Source organism: Equus przewalskii, unplaced genomic scaffold (genome assembly GCF_037783145.1).
Source record: "Equus przewalskii isolate Varuska unplaced genomic scaffold, EquPr2 ChrUn-10, whole genome shotgun sequence".
In the NCBI taxonomy this organism is placed as follows: domain Eukaryota; kingdom Metazoa; phylum Chordata; class Mammalia; order Perissodactyla; family Equidae; genus Equus; species Equus przewalskii.
The window spans coordinates 3,700,437-3,721,960 of record NW_027228747.1 but is presented as its reverse complement, the minus strand read 5'-3'; the positions used below and the strand labels follow the sequence as shown (position 1 = coordinate 3,721,960).

The window sequence follows — 21,524 nt, the reverse complement described above, 5'->3', positions numbered from 1 at the left end:
TGCCACCAGGCCGGCCCCTGTCTATCCGTTTTTTCACCTCCTTCTAAGCCCTGCCTAAAATCATGTCCTTTAGGGGATCTTATCTGATAAGTCCACCTAACTTAAATCCATTATACTTAGCACTTATTTAATTGGTGGTATATTTGTTTGCCCATTAGTATATTAATTTTTCAATTAAACCATTTCTTCAGTCCTATCTGTCCAACCAGATTCTCTCTCTAAGGACAGGAACCGTAGAATTCACCTCTTGTTCATTTGTATGTCTCCAGTAATGATTTAGGACTCTGCACACAGTTGATATTCAATGAGTATTATTTTCCCACAGCTTGGAACATCACCCCTCCACCTTGCAGCCCAGTATGGTCATTATTCCACAGCAGAAGTGCTCCTTCGAGCAGGAGTTAGCAGGGATGCCCGGACCAAAGTGGACAGGACCCCCTTGCACATGGCTGCGGCTGATGGACATGCGCACATCGTGGAACTGCTTGTTAGGGTAAAGCGAGAATAGAGGCTGGTCTATATTGTAAAAAAGACGTCCATCTCCTGTTTTCTTACTTAACCGGGTGGTAGGAAACTAGGTTAGGAAAGATTAAGTTTAGGACAGTTTATACCATTGAGTTGCATCTCTTTCAAGAGTAATCATGGCTATGAGGATTTTTCTTCTAATTTTTTAAAGGCTAAACAGACTTTATTGATTTTTCTTCATTCCTTTTTTGCAGGTGTTCTCTGAACTTATGCCTATTTTTTCAGGCAGTCAGCTCTTGTTAATAAATGCACTGAAAATTTGTTCTTTTGCCCTTACTCTCCCATCTGTTATAATTTCCCTGTGATGTCCTTAGAAGAACCACTCATTGAAGGCATTATGTCTATCAGCATTCAGGAGAATTTAAGAAGTGTTTTTCCCTTTGATATTTCTTAAATGCGATCTAAATTTGAATATGTGTAATCTCTATGGAAATCCTCTATATTTAGTGATGGGAATCTTGCACCTGTGCTACTATAACCACTGTCTGAAAAAATTGCTTTTCTATGACAGAATGGTGCAGATGTGAATGCCAAGGACATGCTGAAGATGACAGCTTTGCATTGGGCCACAGAGCACCACCATCGAGATGTTGTGGAACTACTTATCAAATATGGAGCTGATGTCCATGCTTTCAGCAAGTTTGATAAATCTGCCTTTGACATTGCCCTGGAGAAGAACAATGCTGAGATTCTGGTCATCCTTCAGGTCTAGTTCTTTTTATACCCCCAGAATAGAATTCAATTGAAGTTAAGGATTTTTTGTAGGAGCTTAATCAAAACTGAATTTTCCTGGGCCTGGCCCCGGGGCCGAGTGGTGAAAGTTCCATGCACTCCACTTCAGCAACCCAGGTTTCCGGGTTTGGATACTGGACACAGATCTGCTCCACTTGTCAGCCATGCTGTGGAGGCATCCCACATACAAAAAATAGAGGAGGATTGGTGTGGATGTTAGGTCAGGGCTGATCTTCCTCAAAGCAGAAAAAGAAGAGGATTGGCAACAGATGTTAGCTCAGGGTGAATCTTCCTTACCAAAAACAAACAAACAAAAAAACCCCTGAATTTTCCCTGTCTTATCAAAGTAGTACTTCTAATATGTCTCAGTCTTGTGGCTCGGTGTCACTAGTATCTTTTTCTAAAAAATAACATTCTTTGAAGCCCTGAATTATTCATGGTGATTGAAGAACGATGTTGTGGCCAGTTCAAAAACAAGATTTATTTGGCTTTTGAATTTTTTTTCTCCATGAAAATTTCCCTTTCTAATTAAACTTGACTTGATACAGTATTAAAAGCCTCTTTGTGTTTTCTTTTTTTTTTTAAAGATTTAATTTTTTCCATTTTCTCCCAGAGCCCCCCATACATAGTTGTATGTTCTAGTTGTGGTTCCCTCCAGTTGTGGCATGCGGGACATCACCTCATCGTGGCCTGATGAGCGGTGCCATGTCTGCCCCCAGGATCTGAACCGGTGAAACCCTGGGCCACCTCAGCAGAGTGCGAGAACTTAACCACTTGGCCATGGGGCCGGCCCCTCTTTGTGTTTTCTGAACATACATCAACTGATGTGAGATAATACATAGCTCTGAAGCATATTGAGTCATAAGGAAGCCATCTCAGAATTAAAAATTAGCTGTGATGATTTCATCCATTAATTCTTAAACCAGCACTTGTATATCAGGGAACAACAGGATGAGGGATACAAAGATTAATAGGACATGGCCCTACCCTTGGAGTGTTTACAGCATAATGAAGGTAAAGACAAGAAATAAATTATCACAATACTACAGTGATAAACAGACATCTAGCAACTGTTACAGGAGTGAAGATGAAGGAGTATTAATGATGCTTAAGGCAGAGATTAAAGTAGATGTAGAATTTGAACTGAGTTTTGAAGGAGAAGTAGGCAGAGAAGTGAGAAAATGATACTCTAGGCTAGAAAAAGCAAATTGAAAACATAGAGGTGTGAAAGGACATGGAATATTCAGGAAAGAGTAAGTAGTTCTGCGACAAGAGATTGGGCAAGGGAAGTGGAGTTAGGGAGTAGCAGGAGCTAAGGCTTGAGAGTTAGACTGGGTTCTCAATGTAGAGATGTTACGTGGCTTACAAAGAAGCTTGCGCTATTTTGTGGGCAGTCGGGATCCAAAAGAAGCTTTTAAATAGAGGATTGATAGAATTAGATTTTTTTTTAAGAGGAGATTGTTTGGAGTGTGGTATGCAGACTGGAGAGAGAAAACACTTAATCCTAAAGAACCAGTTAGTGACTTTCATTGGGCCAGGCAAGAGCCAATGAGGACTTGAGTTAAGGAATTAATAGTGGAGGATAGAAGAGGCAGATTCAAGAAGGAATTTAACAGTAACCAGAGAATGGATAATCTGTTTCAACTGAAGCTCTTGGTCAAGGGGATAATTATATATGAAAAATAAATAGCCATTTCTGCTGCTTTTTCAGTGTTTTTTGTTTGTTTGTTTTTTTCCCTGACAAATGGTTCCCTATAGACTGGTTATCCTCTTCAACTTTGGATTCCTTGTTTAGAGCCCTTTCATAATTGGACTTTTTTAGTACTGATCATGTTTGTAGAAAACGGCTTCTGAAAATAAAATAATAAAGATAAGCATCTTTACACCAAAACTGTGAAAATATCCCTCGAAGCAAAAGTGCAGCATATGGAACTAGACTTTAAAATCTGACGCTCATTTATTTGCTTGTTATGTATTCTCTTAGGAATTTCTTCAGTGGCAGAATGGAACTAGTAGTTGAACAGAACTCTGGAGAATATTGTTCTCTGTAGATTCTCTTCAGGGATCTTCCGCTAGCACATTACTTGTAGATAATTGATCATAGAATATGAGTGCTGGAAATTACTTCTTAGGCCACCTCACTCATTTTTCAAATAAAAAAATAAGATCCAGAGAGGTTAAGTTAATTGTCCAAAAGTTTTTGCAAATAATACCCCTTTTTTTTTCTGAGGTAGAAATAAGGTTGAGAAAGCAACCTAACATCTCTCTTGCCCTGTCTGGAAAAAAACCCAGTAGTCTTAATGAGAATTCTGAGCTCCTTGGGACATTGTGTGCTGGAACTAGTTCTGCTTGATAGAGCATTGTGGGAGAGTGGCTGTTCAGTAACTGTATAACTGTGTAACTAAGGCTGATAAGTGTTCTGACTTTGAAATATCCTGCCTTGTTTTGTAGGAAGCCATGCAGAATCAGGTGAATGCTAATCCCGAGAGAGCCAACCCTGTGACTATGGCTGCCCCATTCATCTTAGCGCCGGGAGAAGTCGTCAACCTCACTAGCTTTGTTTCTTCAACCAACACCAAAACAACCTCAGGTAATATTCTGATAATGTGACATTATTTTAGACTTAAATTGAACAGAACCCCAGGTTTTCCTATGAGATGACTAGATGCCCTGTCTCATACCCACTCCTTTATTAAAATATTCCCCAAATAGAAGATTTATGATAGATTTTAAAGCTAATTCACTTATTCTTTCTGGGGGGAAGGAAGATCATACATAGTGATTATAAATGAGTGCTTATTGTGTTAAAAGTAAAATATTCTACAGATTAATCTGTTGAAGGGTTATGTCTGACCCCAAAATGAAAATATAAGGGTGTTTCACTATGGTGCTGATGAGGAAAATAGTTAAATATTCATAGTATAAAGAAGTAACAAAGCATGATAAGCAGAAGTGGTTGTTGGAGTGCTGACATACAAGAGATATGTATGATTATTTGAATAAAGTGTAAGAGTCTCGATTTGTTCTTGAGAACATATATAACAACAAAAAGCAGATAAAAGCACTTGGTGTCAATCTTTTGAGACGTATATGTTTTTAACACAAACATCTATCTAGAAAGGAGCAAATTGATCTTAGTTTCAACATCTCCTTACAAATAATTGTTTTACAATCAGGGAATTTGTGTCTTCATTTAAATAAATTTTCCGAGGCTGGCCCGGGGGCGCAGCGGTTAAGTTCACACGTTCCACTTCTGCGGTCCGGGCTCTGACGGTTCGGATCCTGGGTGCGGGCATGGCACCCACTTGGCACGCCATGCTGTGGTAGGCGTCCCACATATAAAGTAGAGGAAGATGGGCACGATGTTAGCTCAGGGCCAGTCTTCCTCAGCAAAAAGAGGAGGATTGGCAGCAGTTAGTTCAGGGCTAATCTTCCTCAAAATAAATAAATAAATAAATTTTCCAAGTGATTTTTGGTTTCTTTTTCTATTTCTGACTTTCTTTTTAAAATAAGCAACTCTATTCCTAGTTAAGTTTGTATAATATCACAGGAAAATCTTGAATGAGGTGTTAGTATTGAGAGGCAGTGTGGTAAAATAGAGCATATACACAAGGTACATAGAATTTTGCATTCAGAACTGCGTTCAAATACTGATTCATTAATTGGCTAGGTGCTTGAGCTTGGGAAAACTACTTACTTCTCTAAGCCTTCTTTACTTATCTATAAAGTTGGGACATAGTAATACCTACTTTATGAGATTGTTATGAGACTTTGAGATTTTGTATTTCAGTGTTCATTTTATAGCAGGACTTCAATAATAGCTAGTATTAAATGAAAATATAATTTCTCGATGAAGGTTGACTCTGTCATGCCCACAAGGGGGCAGTAGTGACCCTCATTTTATAGACTATTATTTAAAATTACTGTGCTTGGTCTTTGGTTGGATTATGCAAAAAATTTAGCTTAAATAGATGTAAACATGTAATCAGAATATTCACAGCTTTTTGGATTTGTTGTGATTCAGGCCATATTGATTAGAACAAGTGCTTTTATAATCCAAAAGTCTTTAGAAGCCAATGAAATTATATGTTCACAAACATGTGAAGAGAGCTAGAGTTGGTCATTAATCTAACTACTGAAATTCTCCAGACTCTGATCTGGAATGATAAGCAAAGTTAAGGAAATTCAGGATGGAAATTCTTAGCCTGGGCTCCCATGGGCCTATATCATGTTTGTCATGTTGCTTTTGGCAAACCTGCTCTTCCTTCTCCCTTCTGTATGCTGACAACAGCAAATTGAAATAACCAAACCATCACATAAGAGAGCTGTTCTCTCCAGTCACGTCTTACTCATGAAGCAGTTCTACCGAGCTGGCCCCCTTTAGGGGATTGGCCTACCTGATGCTTAATCAGTGCAGATAAAAGAAAGGAGAAAAGTTATAAAACAAATTCAGGTGGTGTTATTCAACTGGGTTAAAAGATATTCTTTTCCTGAATGGTGAGTGGCCTTCTTATTCCCCGTCACCCAGTAATATTTTTAAGAATTAACTGAAAGTATCCTAGGATTATCATTTTGGTGGATATTTTTGATACCAAAATCCAGATTATAAAATTCATTTGTGACTAAATATATTAGTCATCATCAGTGTCACCATCAAACCGCAGTGATTTGGGAAGGCAGACTAATTAAAACAATCAGGGCAAAACAAAGTTGTGAAGATGAATTTCCTGTTTCTGTCGAATCGTAAGATGCACTCAGAAGTCAAAGATAAATAATTTTGTGTTGGTTCATAAAGAGTACAGTCTTTGGAATCTAATGAACTAGGTTCTAATCCAGGCTCTGATATTCACTAGCTGCATGACTGTGGGCAAGTTACTTAGTTTTTCTACATCTAGTTTTGTCTAGCCTACCGTAGCACACTCCCCTAAATCCTGGTCTGAAGAGTTTATTTAAATAAGCCCTATTCTGAATAGGTAACAAGAATCATCACTGATAATGCTATTTCCCTTCCAAAAACAATAGGATCCATGCACATTTTACTTTATTTGATGTTGGGTGTTATATTGAGCAAAGGAAGCAATTAACATTATTTATTTTTTATTTATTTTTTATTTTTTTAAAGATTGGCACCTGGGCTAACAACTGTTGCCAATCTTTTTTTTTTTTTCTGCTTTATCTCCCCAAACCCCCATTGTACACAGTTGTATATCTCAGTTGCAGGTCCTTCTAGTTGTGGGATGTGGGATGCCGCCTCAACGTGGCCTGACGAGTGGTGCCATGTCTGCGCCCAGGATCCGAACCCTGGGCCGCCACAGCGGAGCGCGCGAACTTAACCACTCGGCCACAGAGCCGGCCTCGCAATTAACATTATTGAACAATAAAGTACTTTATTCTCCTGGCACTCACTGGGAGAAGTCTAAAGAAGTAATTTGCACTTTCTTTTCACTTTCAACTGTGTGTATCAGAATACTAAATCTGACTTTTCACAAATCTTTTTTTCTTCAGTTTTGCTATTGAGGAGAAGTTGGGTGAGTCATGTGTGAATCAAAGGGAGAGCATCCTTAATTTGGAATCATCAAATGCTAAAAACACACATAATGCTTTTCTCATGCAGCAGTTCTGCCCAGCTGTTCTCCTTTAGATGAGTGGTCTACCTGATGTTTAGCCTACTTGAACTTTAATTATAACAGCTTTGGGTTTTTTTGTTTGTGTGTGTCTGTGTGTGTATATATGAACTCTGGCAAAATAATAAGCCTTCTTTTTTGATTGCTAGTGACTTATTGTCTCTCTTTCCAACCTTCATGAGAGATATAAATATCTAAAAGTTGCTTGTTCCTTGTTTCCTTTGTGTGTTCTTATATCAGTATTTGGTATGATAGGCTGAGTGATGAGAAAAGTATGAACTAAGCAGGAAAATTAGGGAATAGGCTGTAGCTGGATCTTGCTCTGCATGAAGTTGTTAGATAGACTCAAGCTCCTTTATGGAGGTCAAGCACTGTGTTCCACTCAGACCATTAGGTTCCCTGAGTATTTTTTGAGAGAATTAGAATAAAATAGGGATCTCATCATCATCTCTACCCTCATCCCCACTCCAACAGTCATCATCCAAAAGCTTTGATTAAGAAAGTTCATAGTTGGGGCCGGCCTGGTGCACAGTGGTTAAGTTTGCACGTTCCGCTTCTGCGGCCCGGGGTCCGCCGGTTCAGATCCCAGGTGTGGACATGGCACCGCTTGGCAAGCCATGCTGTGGTAGGCGTCCCACATAGAAAGTAGAGGAAGATGGGCATGGATGTTAGCTCAATGCCAGCCTTCCTCAGCAAAAAGAGGAGGACTGGCAGCAGATGTTAGCTCAGGGCTAATCTTCCTCGGAAAAAAAAAGTTCATAGCTATGAGGAGTACTATATAAGTAATCCACCTTTTTCTTTTTCTGCTTTTTCTCCCCAAATCCCTCCATTACATAGTTGTATATTTTAGTTGTGGGTCCTTCTAGTTGTGGCATGTGGAACGCTGCCTCAGCATGGCCTGACGAGCAGTGCCGTGTCTGCACCCAGGATCTGAACCAGCGAAACCCTAGGCCACCGAAGTGGAGCGCGTGAAATTAACCACTCGGCCATGGGGCCAGCCCCTAAGTAATCCACCTTTTTAAGGAAAATCTTCTGAAAGTTAAATTTATAAACCAATTAGATTACCTAGATTAATCATATCAGAAAAGCATTGTTTGCTCTGTGGAAGGATTTATTATAAGAACTATTATATAGAAGTTTCCTTAAGTATTTTTTTAAAGATTTTATTTTATTTTTTAAAAGTTTTTAATTTTTTATTTTTCCTTCTCCTGCCCAAAGCCTGCCAGTACATAGTTGTGTATTTTGGTTGTGGGTCCTTCTAGTTGTGGCATGTGGGATGCCCCCTCAGCATGGCCTGATGAGCAGTGCTAGGTCCACGCCCAGGATCCAAACTGGTGAAACCCTGGGCCACCAAAGCTGGAGTGTGCGAACTTAACCACTTGGCCACAGGGCCAGCCCCTCCTTAAGTATTTTTAAGTATTTTACAGATAACTGACTTTTTGATAGAAGAAAGGCTGGAAAGAATCTTTAAGCATAGCAATGGGAAAACTTAAAAATTAAGAGTACATTTAAAAAGAAGATATGTGTATCAGTCAGAGTCCAGTCAGGAGACAAAACTACATGGTGATTTGTATAATTTTATTATATACATATAATTTATAAACCTGTATGTATAATTTATAAAGAATTGTTAGTTAGTAATAGTGGATTAACTACTCAGAGGTGAGGAGAACCCTAATGAATACAAGAATAGCTAATATAGGAGCAGCCACTACTTCTGGATGACAAAACTTTCATGCCAGCTGACAAGAAATGTCTATAGGGTCCAGCTTCAGTATCACAAAGCAGGGCAAAGAAGGGTGGATTTAGAGAAAAGAGGCAATAAATTCCCAGCTGGTCCAATAAGTATCTCTGAGGGGCTGGCCAGTGGCACAGTAATTAAGTGCACACGTTCTGCTTCAGTGGCCCCGGGTTCACTGGTTTGGATCCCAGGTGCGGATCTGCACACTGCTTGGCAAGCCACGCTGTGGCAGGCATCTCACATATAAAAGTAGAGGAAGATGAGCATGGATGTTAGCTCAGGGTCAGTCTTCCTCAGCAAAAAGAGAAGGATTGGCGGCAGATGTTAGCTCAGGGCTAATCTCCTTCTTCAAAAAAAAAATTAAAAAAAAATAATAAGTATCTCTGAAATCATAGGGAAAGACATAGGGAAATGCAGTTCATTTTACTGAAGTTAGATTTATGCAAAACTGTTGAGTGGTGCTTTTGGTTCATAAAGTTAGGCATGCTTGTTGCCAGATCTAATGTACTTCCCTCTTGGAACTTAGCTATAAGAATAGCACACAGAGGGGCCAGCCCCGTGGCCGAGTGGTTAAGTTCACATGCTCTTTTTTGGTGGCCTAGGGTTTCACCGGATCCTGGGCGCAGACCTAGCACCTCTCATCAAGCCATGCTGAGGCAGCATCCCACATGCCACAACTAGAAGGACCCACAACTAAAATATACAACTGTGTACTAGGGGGCTTTGGGGAGAAGAAGGAAAAAAGTAAAAATAAATAAATAAAATCTTTTTAAAAAAAAAGAATAGCAGACAGATACAAGAGAAAAGTTATAAACAAAGTTTCTCTAAAAAGCACATCGTGACATAACTAAAGTAGCGAACTATTGTTATTTAGTGTTAATTGGTTGTACTGCCCCTTGACATTCAATAAGAGAAACATCAGGTTTTTAACTGGCCTTGCACTAGAGGTCAGTCCTATTCTCACCTGTCTAGCTGGTGAATAGAGGTAGTATGGTTGAGTAAAGTCCATGAGGGGCCTCTTACCTCACCCTGCTTAGCTTGGAGTGAGGCATGCTTTGTATGCTTATTGCCTGCTGCCCAGGAGAGCTCTGCATGGCCAGCCTAGGGAGTGGGCGGCACTCTTGGTCTGTTAGCTACTAATGCTCAGCATTGGCAGTGCCAAGAGAATGATCAAATGAGGGGAATGTAGTGGCCCTATACCAAGTATATTACTTTAATCCACTTTAAAGGGAAAACTTTTAAAACCCTAAAATGGTTTTAACAACATAATTGGTTTATATAAGTTTGTATTAGAGAGCAAGATTAAGGACATTAGAGTGAAAAGCTGAGGTTTTGATTTAATAAGCCATTTTTAGTTCATCTCAATTTAGTCTCTCCATTGGACCTCATTTGCCTTTTTTACCGAAATAGGTGACCCCAATGCCTCCTCAACAGTACACTTCTCAAATTCTACCACCTCAGTGCTGGCCACGCTTGCAGCTCTTGCTGAGGCATCAGCCCCCCTCTCCAACTCACACAGAGCCACAGGTAGGTAAGGATATCTGCTGGGTGAATCACAATTTCTTCTTTTGTTTTTAAATCTCCAGCAGATTTAATTTGCATGAAATATTAACGAATTACAGCTAATTAGAGACAGCTAGGGAAAAGGGATGTAGAGTCATTGAGCATCAGAAAGAAAAATCACTAAGTGATGTAATCAGACAGCTGAACAGTAACGGAGAATGACTAAGTTATTCCTTTGTATTTTTGCAGTTTCAAGTTTATTTGCCCTGACGCCAGTTGCTTCAGATTGAAATGTTTAGTTTTAGCTTAGCAGCTTTTTTGGAAATGCTCTGTTTTGTTTTGACTGATGCTATCATAGAATGATTTAAAATAGCAGCCTAGATATCTTGTATTGAAACTGTGTTTAATAAGGGACTGCTGCCTCTCTCATTGTCATGTCCTGTGTACTTCAGGTTGGCTTGCTTTTATTTTCACTGGAGATGTTATTTTGGCATTTCCAGTGGAGCTGGGCAGATGTATAATGCACTTCTGATATTTAAAACAGAAATATTTTAAGTCACTTAGCTAGTGGTCTATGGGGAAAAGGCTTATAGTTTCATATAGATAGGGGCAGATAGTCATAGGTAGAGCTTTAGTTATCTCAATTAGTCAATAGTCATCTAAGAATCTTTCTGGAACTCTCTGGCAGTCTGCTCCATCATAAATGAAAGCAGATTGTTCTGATTTCTTTCTGCCATTGACATTTGGGTAGTGAGAACATTCCTCCAATCCTATTTTTCCAACTGGCAGTGGTCATAAAGATCTCTATTCAGATGTGTATGAGTGAGCAGCATGGCAGAGGGAAAGGCAATGTATTAAACTTGTGCTTGTTATCCTTTTGATTTGCTCTTTGATCTTGGATAAATCACTTAACTTCTCCAGGTCTCAGTTTCCTCATCTCTGGAATGATGGTTGGATTAGATTATCTATCAAGGTCCTTTCAGATATAACATTTAACTGTTCTTTGTTTCTAAGAGGTGTGAATGCTATATTTCCATTGAACTACCTGAAATGTATCTCATATGGATAGTACGTACCTCACTTACTGCAGAGTTCTACTTGTGACTCTAGATAGAGAAATTCCATAGTAGTAGGAACTGTTTCCTCTAACAGTTGTTGGGGATATTGACTACCCAAACTAAAAATCTTGATTCAACATAATACCTGTAAAGCTCTTAAAAAGGTACCTGGCATATAGTCAGTAGTCAGTGTTTAGTTGCTATTAGTATTGTTGATCTGTCAGAAGGAAAAGCCACTTATAATTTTCTTCAATGCTTTGACTACTTGACATATTATTTTGTTAATTAACTATGCCTCCATTTTCTCATAGAAATAGATCTACTTTAATTTGTAGTTATTTTTCTAAGCTCCATAATTTATTTAGATTTTCAAGATGCGTCCTGAAAAAAGAGTTCTAAGATCAAATATGTTGGGGAAACTCAGCATATCCTTTCCCCTATTGGAGAATCATAATGCTCATTAGCCTATTGGGGTCTCTGATACTTCCTACAAAACAAACAAAAAAGTATTTTAAATACATGAAAATGTATTTGTTCAAAGAATCCATCTTTAGTGAACTATTAACATCTCAATGAGGACATTTTAGGAAATACTGTTCTAATGCATTCCCTATTTTCTTTTCTCCTCTGACTTAGCAGTGTTCACAAGGGCTTGGTTTTGTGAACTGTTGAACCTAACACTTTTTTTCAAGTTTTCCTGTCCCTGATATTATCAATTTCAAGGAGGCTGAAATTGCTATACTCCTATTTTTTAAAAAGCTGAAATTTTAAATTTATTTACTTTTGTCATTTCTAGCTAATTCAGAGGAAATCATAGAGGGAAATTCTATTGACTCATCAATCCAGCAAGTGGTGGGGAGTGGAGGCCAGAGGGTCATCACCATAGTGACCGATGGAGTCCCTCTGGGTAATATCCAAACTGCAATCCCTACTGCAGGCATCAGCCAGCCATTTATTGTGACTATGCAAGATGGACAGCAAGGTGAGTGATCCCATTCAGACAATTGTTTATTAAAAGATATTTTAGACACTCAACCCTCCTTTAAAAATGAAGTATTAAGATGAGGAGTGGGAATGGGAGAATGCCAGATGCCAGATGGGGCAAAGAAGCTCTGAAAAGGAAAAAGAAACAGAAATCAGGCTGGCAAAGGCTACTTTCCCTGATATATATAAAATTTGTGAGTAAAAACCAATAATCTGGTAGAAAAAAGAGAAAATAATATTAACCAATAGTTCACAGAAAAGAAAATACTAATGGTTCTTAAAAATATGAAAATATTTTCAACTTCATTCATAGCAAGAGAACTGCAAATAAATACTGCACTGAGATATCATTATAACACCGTGTTGTCAAGGGTATGGGGAAACAGGCACTCTTATAAATTGCTGGTGAGAGTGTAAATTAGTGCATCCTCTAAACAGGAAATTGCAATATCTATCAGTATTAAAGATGCACATACCTTTTGATTAAAAAGTTCTTTTTCAAGTTGGTGCAGTGGCATAGTGGTTAAGTTCTTGCGCTCTGCTTCAGCGGCCCAGGGTTCGCCAGTTCAGATCCTGGGCACAGACCTATACACCACTCATCAAGCCATGCTGTGGTGGTGTCCCACATACAAAATAGAGGAAGATTGGCACAGATGTTAGCTCAGGGACAATCTTCCTCAAGCAAAAAAAGGAAGATTAACAACAGATATTAGCTCAGGGCCAATCTTCCTCACCAAAAAAAAAAGTTCTTTTTCTATTAATTTATATTCACACACACAGAAATAACATACATACTAAGTAATTCATTACAGCATTATTTGTAATCATCAGAGATTAAAAGGAATCTAATTATATGTCAATAGGGAACTGGGTAAATATAATTGTACTATACACATACAATGGAATACTATGCAGCTGTTAAAAACAATGAAGAAGGGGCCAGCCCAGTGGCATAGTGGTTAAGTGCACACATTCCACTTCGGTGGTCCAGGGTTTGTCGGTTCGGATCCCGGGTTTGGACATGGCACCACTTGGCAAGCCATGCTGTGGTAGGCGTCCCACATATAAAGTAGAGGAAGCTGGGCACGATTGTTAGCTCAGGGCCAGTCTTCCTCAGCAAAAGGAGGAGGACTGGCAGCAGATGTTAGCTCAGGGCTAATCTTCCTCAAAGAAAAAAAAACTTAAAAAAGTAATTAATTAATTAATTAAATAAATAAAATTTAAAAAGAACAATAAAGAAAAACCTTATATACCAGGATGGTCTGATCTCCAAAATATATTGTTAAGTGACAAGAGCAAGATGCAGGATGCTGTGTAGAGTATGCTACATTTGCATTTTCATTGTTGTTTGTTTCTTTTTTCTGTTTTTTTTTTGGATGAACATTAACTCTGAGCTAACATCCACCACCAATCCCCTCTTTTTTGCTGAGGAAGACTGGCCCTGAGCTAACATCCGTGCCCATCTTCCTCTACTTTATATGTGGGATGCCTACCACAGCATGGCATGCCAAGCAGTGCCATGTCCGCACCTGGGATTCCAACTGGCGAACTCCGGGCCGCCAAAGTGGGAATGTGCGCACTTAACCCCTGCGCCACCAGGCTGGCCCCTCGGGGATTTTTATAATTTTCAAATTATTTGAATTGGTGGATCTTTGCAGTATGGGAAGAAAGAGTAGGAATTAAACCTTTATAATCCAAGCTTTGGTATCATAAATTATTTTTAGTTTTATTTGGAAATAGGAAACTAATGTTTTTGTGAACGTTTTATCATTTTAAGTTTTGGGGTACTCATTTGGTAGTTCTGCTTATAATGGAATTAAATAAATAAGAACAGGAAAAAATTTATTTTTTTGAGAAAAAAACTAAAATTTGAGGTTTTGTCTAGATGAACTATACTATTTTTTACGTTTAACCAGGCCCAAAGAAGAAAAGCTAAGATTTTATGCATTATCAGCAGGAAATTTTGAATCCTAGACTAAACTGCCGCTTCCACTTAGCAGACATCTAAGCTGCTTTCCACAGCCATCAACTGATGAGTACTCAAGGAACATAAGTTAATTGTTAAATCAACCAAACCAAATAACTAGGTAAATCTTCTGTTTTAAACGAAAATCATAATGTATCCTAAAACCTAAGTGTAATTTTTAAATTCTTATTTTGAGATAATTGTTAATTCATGTACAGTTATAAGAAATAATACAGACAGATCTCATATACCCATCACCCAGTTTCCCCCAGTGGTAACATTTTGCATAACTACAGTACAGTATCACAGACAGGAAATTGACATTGATACAATCCACCAAACTTATTGAGATTTTTCCAGTTTTATCTGCATTCATTTGTGTGTTTATGTAGGTACTTAGTCCTGTGCAGTTTAATACATGTGTAGATTTGTGTGGGCACTACCACTGTTGAGATACAGAGCAGTTCCCTCACAAGGATCCCTTGCGCTGCTCTTCTATAACTACAGCCACCTTCCTTCCCACCCTACTCCTCACCCACTAACTCATCTGTTCTCTGTCTCTATACTTTTGTCATTTCAAGAATGTTGTATAAATGGAATCATACAGTATGTAACCTTTTGAAATTGGCTTTTTTGTGTCAGCATAATTCTCTTAAGATCCATCCAAGTTGTCATTTCTATCAATTGTTCATTTCTTTTTATTGCTGAGTATTATTTCATGGTATGGATATACCACAGTTTGTTTAACCACTCACCCATTGAAGGATATTTAAGTTGATTCCAGTAAGTTTGAATAACGCTGTTATGACCAATCGTGGAGTACAGGGTCTGTGGGAACATAAATTTTCAATTATCTAGGATAAATGCCCAAAAGTGTAATTGCTGGGTCGTATGATAAGTTTACTTTTGTAAGAAACTGCCAAACTATTTTCTAGAGTGTACCATTTTACAGTCCCACCAGCAATTTACGAATAATCCAGTTTCTCCAATCCTTACCAGTATTTCATGTTATCACTATCTTTTTTTTAATTTTAGCCACTCTGATAGGTGTGAGATGCATCATGTGTGTATTGTGGGCATATGTGTGTTGACCCTTTTCTCACCTATCTATGAGAAGAGAAATAATTAAATTAGACACAGTTAATGGCAAACTGCTTTCATGAGAGGTTCGTCAAAAATCTCATGTAAAGACATTAGGCCTTCTTTAGATAAGTTGTTTCTACAGAATTGTAAGCTAGCTGCTCAACTTCTTACCCAGAGTCAGACCTCTTTATGTAAGAGCCTCAGACCTGAGTCTTAACTGCCTGCCTTCCAAACACAAATCTTTATACTTCCTTTCTGAGGCTTTTTAGTGCCTCTCTAATCCTTTCTTTTTCTTTTCTTTTTTTTTTTTTTTTGAGGAAGATTAGCCCTGAGCTAACTGCTGCCAATCCTCCTCTTTTTGCTAAGGAAGACTGGCCCTGAGCTAACATCCATGCCCATCTTCCTCTATTTTATATGTCTACCACAGCATGGCTTTGCCAGGTGGCGCCATGTCTGCACCCAGGATCCGAACCCGTGAACCCCGGGCCACTGAAGCAGAACGTGCACACTTAACCCCTGCACCACCAGGCCGGCCCCTCTCTAATCCTTTCTGTTTCTCTTGCCAGGGCCATGCCTTACCTATTGATTCTAAAATCCAAAGAGATATGAACAGTAAGATATCAGAGAATATATTTCGGTTTATTTTCTAATGCGAAGCAAGCAAAACTTCTTTGTTTTACTATGTATTCATCACCTCCGCTTGGTGTCCTTTGGCTTGTAGTTCTAACTGTACCTGCTGGTCAGGTTGCAGAGGAGACTGTAATTGAAGAAGAAGAGGAAGAAGCAGCAGAAAAGTTGCCACTGACTAAGAAACCAAGGATAGAAGGGATGACAAACAGTGTAAAGGAAAGCAAGGTAATATTTTTAGCTGTTATGGAGAGAAAACAAGAGAAAGAATCAGCAGCTATAACTTTTAAGGCCCGAACACTTCTTTATCTTTCTGTCTATTCTCTGGATAATCTGTGATCAGGAATTCTTACCTGGTGATGAAATGGTTTACTTTTACAGGAAGGCACTGAAAGAGAGCTACTGCAGCAGCAGCTTCAGGAGGCCAACCGAAGAGCACAGGAATACCGACATCAGCTCCTAAAGAAAGAGCAGGAGGCAGAACAGTACCGCCTCAAGCTCGAGGCCATGGCCCGACAGCAGCCCAACGGAGTTGATTTCAGCATGGTTGAAGAGGTGGCTGAGGTAGATGCTGTAGTAGTCACAGAGGGGGAGATGGAAGAAAGAGAGACGGAAGTGACTGGGGCAGGAGGGACCACAGAGCCTCATACTGGAGTTTCCATGGAAACTGTTTCATCTTAATATGCAAGGGCCACAACTTGTACTGTGTCCATCTTTTTCCTCTTTTTAAAAGAAGATACAGAGGACAAACATTGTAGAAAAATTAAGAATGTCCTTAAGAAGAAAACTATAGCAGGGTACAATTCTTGGGCTCAGGAAGGCGCTCTATGCAACTGGAAAATTCAAAGCCAAATTTAGGGAACACTTCTTCCGAGGGACCAAAAGAATGAGAACCAAATTTCTCAGCTCACATCATTGCTTTAAGCATAGAGGTAAAAGAATGTTGGAAGTTGTGGGTTGATTGTTTTTTAAATAACTGACTTTCTATCAAAAGATTTTAAGATGACATTCCTAATATGGACACACCCAGAGCCTTTAATAATTATACCATCATGTGACCTGAAAATTTGCCTTAGATTTATGATGTGTACCGGTTAGAGAAGAAAACTAATTGGGAGAGGGGTTAGAAGCAAGCTTTGGGGAAGAGAAAGGAATAAATATATTCTGCTTCCAGAAGAGCAGGCACTACCCACTCCCCTGAGTTAATTTCACTGAAAAGAATTTTGTGAGCCAGCCGTAGCAGCATAGCAGTTAAGTTTAGCACAGTCCTCTTCAGCAGCCCAGGTTCAGTGCCTGGGCGTGGAGCTACATGGCTCTCTTAGCGGCCGTGCTGTGCTGGCAGCCCATGTACTGAAAATTAGAGAAAGATTGGCATGGATATTAGCTCAGGGTGAATCTTCCTCAGCAAAAAAAAAAAAAAAAAAAAAAAAAAAATTGTGATTGCTTGACTACATTTGCATCTATTGTGTATCCATAGCTCACATGGCAGTTTAAGAAACTGAAATAGAATTTTTTAAAAACTGGAAAGAAAACTTGTTTATGTGGGAGAAGTGTATATAAATCCAAAATCCTCCGGGCTATGCTTCCACAATGCTGGAAAGTGGCCAAAAAGAGGCTTGTGGGGTTATGAAACAATCTGGCCTCAAGATACAAACTTTGCTCTGGCTGAATTTCATAAAATCGCAATCAGGAGGGTAGTCTGTTGTTAGAACAACTTGCTTCCAAACATTTATTTATGTAGTATCAAGCTTTAATATCAACTTTTTAATTTTATGAAATTTTGTTGAGTTTTCTAAGTGTGCCTTTCTGTGGAGCTTACGTGGTATCCTCATATATGCAAAAGAAGAAGTTGGGGAGAGATGAATGCTGAGGATGTTGTGTGGTTTTTCCATTTGATTTGGGATGAGTAAATTGCTATTTCCTTAAGGTCAAGCCTTGTGCAGAGCTTTTGTGCCTTATAGGTGCTCACTGTGTGTTGGCAAAGGGAGTAAGAATTATCAGTGCCATAAAGTAAGGAACCAAAGATTCTGGCCAGATACTTTATCTGCCTTAATCCCTACTCTTCCACTATTCCTGCTCCCTTTGCCTAGACACTTTTGGAAAGTGTTTCATTGCTGGGTTTTCTTTGTGTGCCAGCTTGGAGATTTTTCAAAAGAAAGGGAATATGGATGGAGAGAGAGGTTGTGGAGAGGTTACATTACAGAAGTTATTGCCTTTGAAATTGGGCCTCCATCATTCTAGACTTGCTTGCTTTGTTGTAAATTAGAAGAAGAAACCAGAGGGAGATGTGCCAAGTCAACATTTGAACGACTGTTTAGAATACAGTTTTCTTAATTAGCGATCATGGGGAAAACATACATTTTTAATTTGGAATGAAACTTGACAGTTAACTTGGTTCTGTTTACCTTGATTGGTGAACTAATTTGCTGCAGTTTTCCAGAGGTGCAGAATTATTTGGGGCTCAAAATAAACTGAAAACATAACTCCCCAAACCAAATTTAACAAAGAGAATTGGCTGTTAGAGGCTTATAGGCTAAAATATCAGTTTTGAAATTAATCTTGGCTACTAGCCACCTTAGCTAGGTTTTCTCTATGGACTTGAGTATTGAGCACTTCCCAGATGATCAGAGATTACTCTGGACTGTTGGGGATGACAGAGAAATGCAATGGAGGAGCCTAGGTAGGGGTGAGGGTAAAATTGTGTCTTCTGTCAATCGTCCTGTTTCTGTTTGTGATCTGTTTCTTTTTTCTGAGTCCCTTTGTGAACCAGGTGCTAACAATAAGCTGCTATTGTGTGCCATTTCAGAGCCTTAGCTTAACTATAGAGGGACCAAGTATCATTTTAGATGTGTTTTGTCTATGTTCTTGGTGTATATATTGACTTTAATTCCCTTTTTTTTCCTTTCCTGTTAAGGGGTGGAGGTTAATTCTAAGAAAGATGTCCAGGCCCAACTACCTCACTCTCTGGGGTAGCTTCCGACTGGGGACAGGGAGTTTCCATCCAATACTCCCTTCTGGGCATACAGAGTCCCTACTATTTTGGGTAACTGTGTAGAGGTTTTTCATTATTCTCTTTCTGTAGGAAGCTATCATTCTCACCCAGGAAAATCTCTAATACAGCCCAAGTCATTTTTGGTGATGCGGTCTCTGACACAGGGAGTTAAAGGAAAGGTTAGGGTAGGGAGAGAGAAGGAAATGTCTGGAAAGTGGTGAGTAGCAAAAAGGTATTTGTATTTATTTACTTGGAATAGACCTTATAGCATCTCAGAGAAGGGAAATAGGGTTTGATCTCCAGTTTTATTGCCATAGAGAGAATGGTAGGTCAGGATCACCTGAAGTAGTCAGAAGTTAAATATTAAATGCATATCTTTCTGGATCAGCCAGAAAGTTGGGAAAATGTTGCTAATCTTCTGGGTTAGGGAATTCCAACTGGCTTTTGGTAAGGTTGAATTACAGAGAATCAAATAACAGTCAAGTGGTTCAGAGTTGGTACTTGAGCAGGAGAAACCTGGAGCCTAGGATGGTTGCCTAGTTTAAAATAAAGCTGCTCTGAAAAAAAAAAAATCTGCTTTAACAATATCAGTATTAATATAGGAATTTTAGACTCTACATTTGCATTTTGGTCTTAAGCCTTCCCCAAAAAAAGAGAAAGAAAGAAATCTTCATATATCTGTTCTTGTTCCTGGCTTCAGGGAAATTACTTATAAATGTGTAAATGTACATTCCCTTCCTATCACTACCTCTGTGGGATCTCGTAATTGTAATGCCAGAGTTGAGGTCTCTTAATTGAAATAAGGGAGGAATTGGCTTTAGGTTTTCTATATTTTGAACTCAGTGCCTTAAAAGATGTCCTTTTTCTCTCTCAGATCTGTGTGTAGTTATTTTTTGTTTTGCCTTCCCCTTTCTTCAACCTTACCATTGCATTATTAAAATTTTTGGGTCTGCTCAGTAATATTAGAAATCTATGGCATACAAAATGACTTTATTTCTTGGTATTGATGTAAAAGAAATGAATTGACCAGAGGGCTTTCCTATTGAAGTTAGGTAGTATGTGACCAGGACATTTTTAATACTCCTTTGCTGGATGTATCTCAGAGCATACATTTATAAACACACAGGGATTTTCCCACTTTTCTCTTTGTTTATTTGAGGTTCAACTCTAAAGTACCTGGTATAACCTGGAAATATTTTTATTTCATTAAACACATGATAGAGGGTTTCTTTGGATTCACTAAAGGGGCTGAGGAAGAAAAAGCATTACTTTGGCCCTTTTCTGAGCGTGTGCTCTAAGAAGCAGTAAAGAGAAACCTGAGGAGTGAGTCTCCAGGGAGAGCCAGTACCTGGCTTTACAGAGATTTGTTTAGCATATAGGGTGATGACACCATGTAGACTGAAAGATTCAGAGCAGTGTTGGAGTAGAAAAGGAGCTGCCTTTCCACAGAGCAAGCCTCATTCCCACGCCTATGGCAGCTCTTTTGACTGGCGCTTGTAAAATCTCTTACACCTCTGAACAGGAGAGAAACCCTAGATAAAGGCCCACGGAGGAAGGAGCAGACATTCTGTGTATCTACTTTCCCAGTTTAGAAATATCATCCTTTTGAAAAATGATTATTTTGAGAAAGCTCTTAACAAACAACATTATGGACCTCCATAGCTAGAAGATTTGAAGCATATAGGAAACTCTTCCCAGAAGTTTGAGTAAGAATCAGTTTTTGTCCAAATTTATTGGAGGATGGCCTCCTATTCTCTACTCCTTGTGCAGACATCTCTGTATGGCCAAAAAAGAAGCTTTAGAATGGAATACATGTCAAGAGCACCTGTATGCTGCTCTAAGCTCTTATCTGTCTCCATTTTATGTGATGAATATTTTCCCCTTCTGAGTTAGTACTCTATTTCCTATGCCAATATATTTAACAAGAGACTAGGAGCAAGAAGGATATGAATTTGAATTAAGTAACTCTGAGCCTCTGGTGCTGCCTTTGTTTGTTTTGTTTTGAGCATCTCTAGGATTAGGGGGTGGGGTGACATTCCCAGACTCTACAGTAGCAATTTGGCTTGTTAATGGCAGGAAATTGTGATTCCCTATCTCTCTCTCCTCCCTTTCCCCTCTAACTACTTCTGCTTCTGTAACCCCATTGTTTTTTTCTCACTGAGTCTTTCCCAGGCACTAGAGTTTAATTAGTAGGTCATTTCTAATCTATGGGCCTTGTCTTTCCTCTTTCCACTCTCCTCTTTCCCTACTACTTATTTTGTTTATTCTGAAGTGGTTTGTTTCTGAGAATTAATCTAGGTTACACCCTGTATCGTGTGCTTCTTAGTTGGTTTCAGGCATCTTACTCTATCAACAATAATGATAGCAGGTCCCTTCTCTGGCCTGTGTACTATCCCTCTGCCAAGGCCATTTGTGTTGGCGGAGAGGAGAGTGGGTGGGGTGCCTAGGTTCTTCGCAAAATGTCCTCAGTTTTTCAGGTTGTCTGACAGCTTTATGTACAGTATGTTTTAGGAAAACTTAAATATACTTCTTTTTATTTAGGATTTTAATAAAATAGGATTTGATTCTGATGAACAAGTTTGTGTGTATGTGTGTTGGGGGTATTTGTGTGTATATACACCTATACAGATCTATATTATATATACAGTTTTTGTACTATCATTTAAAATAAAGATGTTTCTTAATAAAA

General features: G+C 38.9%; 1 protein-coding gene across 1 annotated transcript in view; it reads left to right on the top strand.

Moving 5' to 3' along the window:
• The window catches only part of GABPB2 (GA binding protein transcription factor subunit beta 2), a 27,109-nt gene extending 5,585 nt beyond the window's left edge, over positions 1-21,524 (top strand). Inside the window, 7 exon segments of the mRNA XM_008514971.2 lie at positions 326-493; positions 1,037-1,231; positions 3,709-3,847; positions 10,033-10,149; positions 11,980-12,165; positions 15,938-16,071; positions 16,225-21,524. Of these exon segments, the coding sequence (XP_008513193.2) occupies positions 326-493; positions 1,037-1,231; positions 3,709-3,847; positions 10,033-10,149; positions 11,980-12,165; positions 15,938-16,071; positions 16,225-16,524 (1,239 nt within the window). The 3' untranslated portion in view covers positions 16,525-21,524.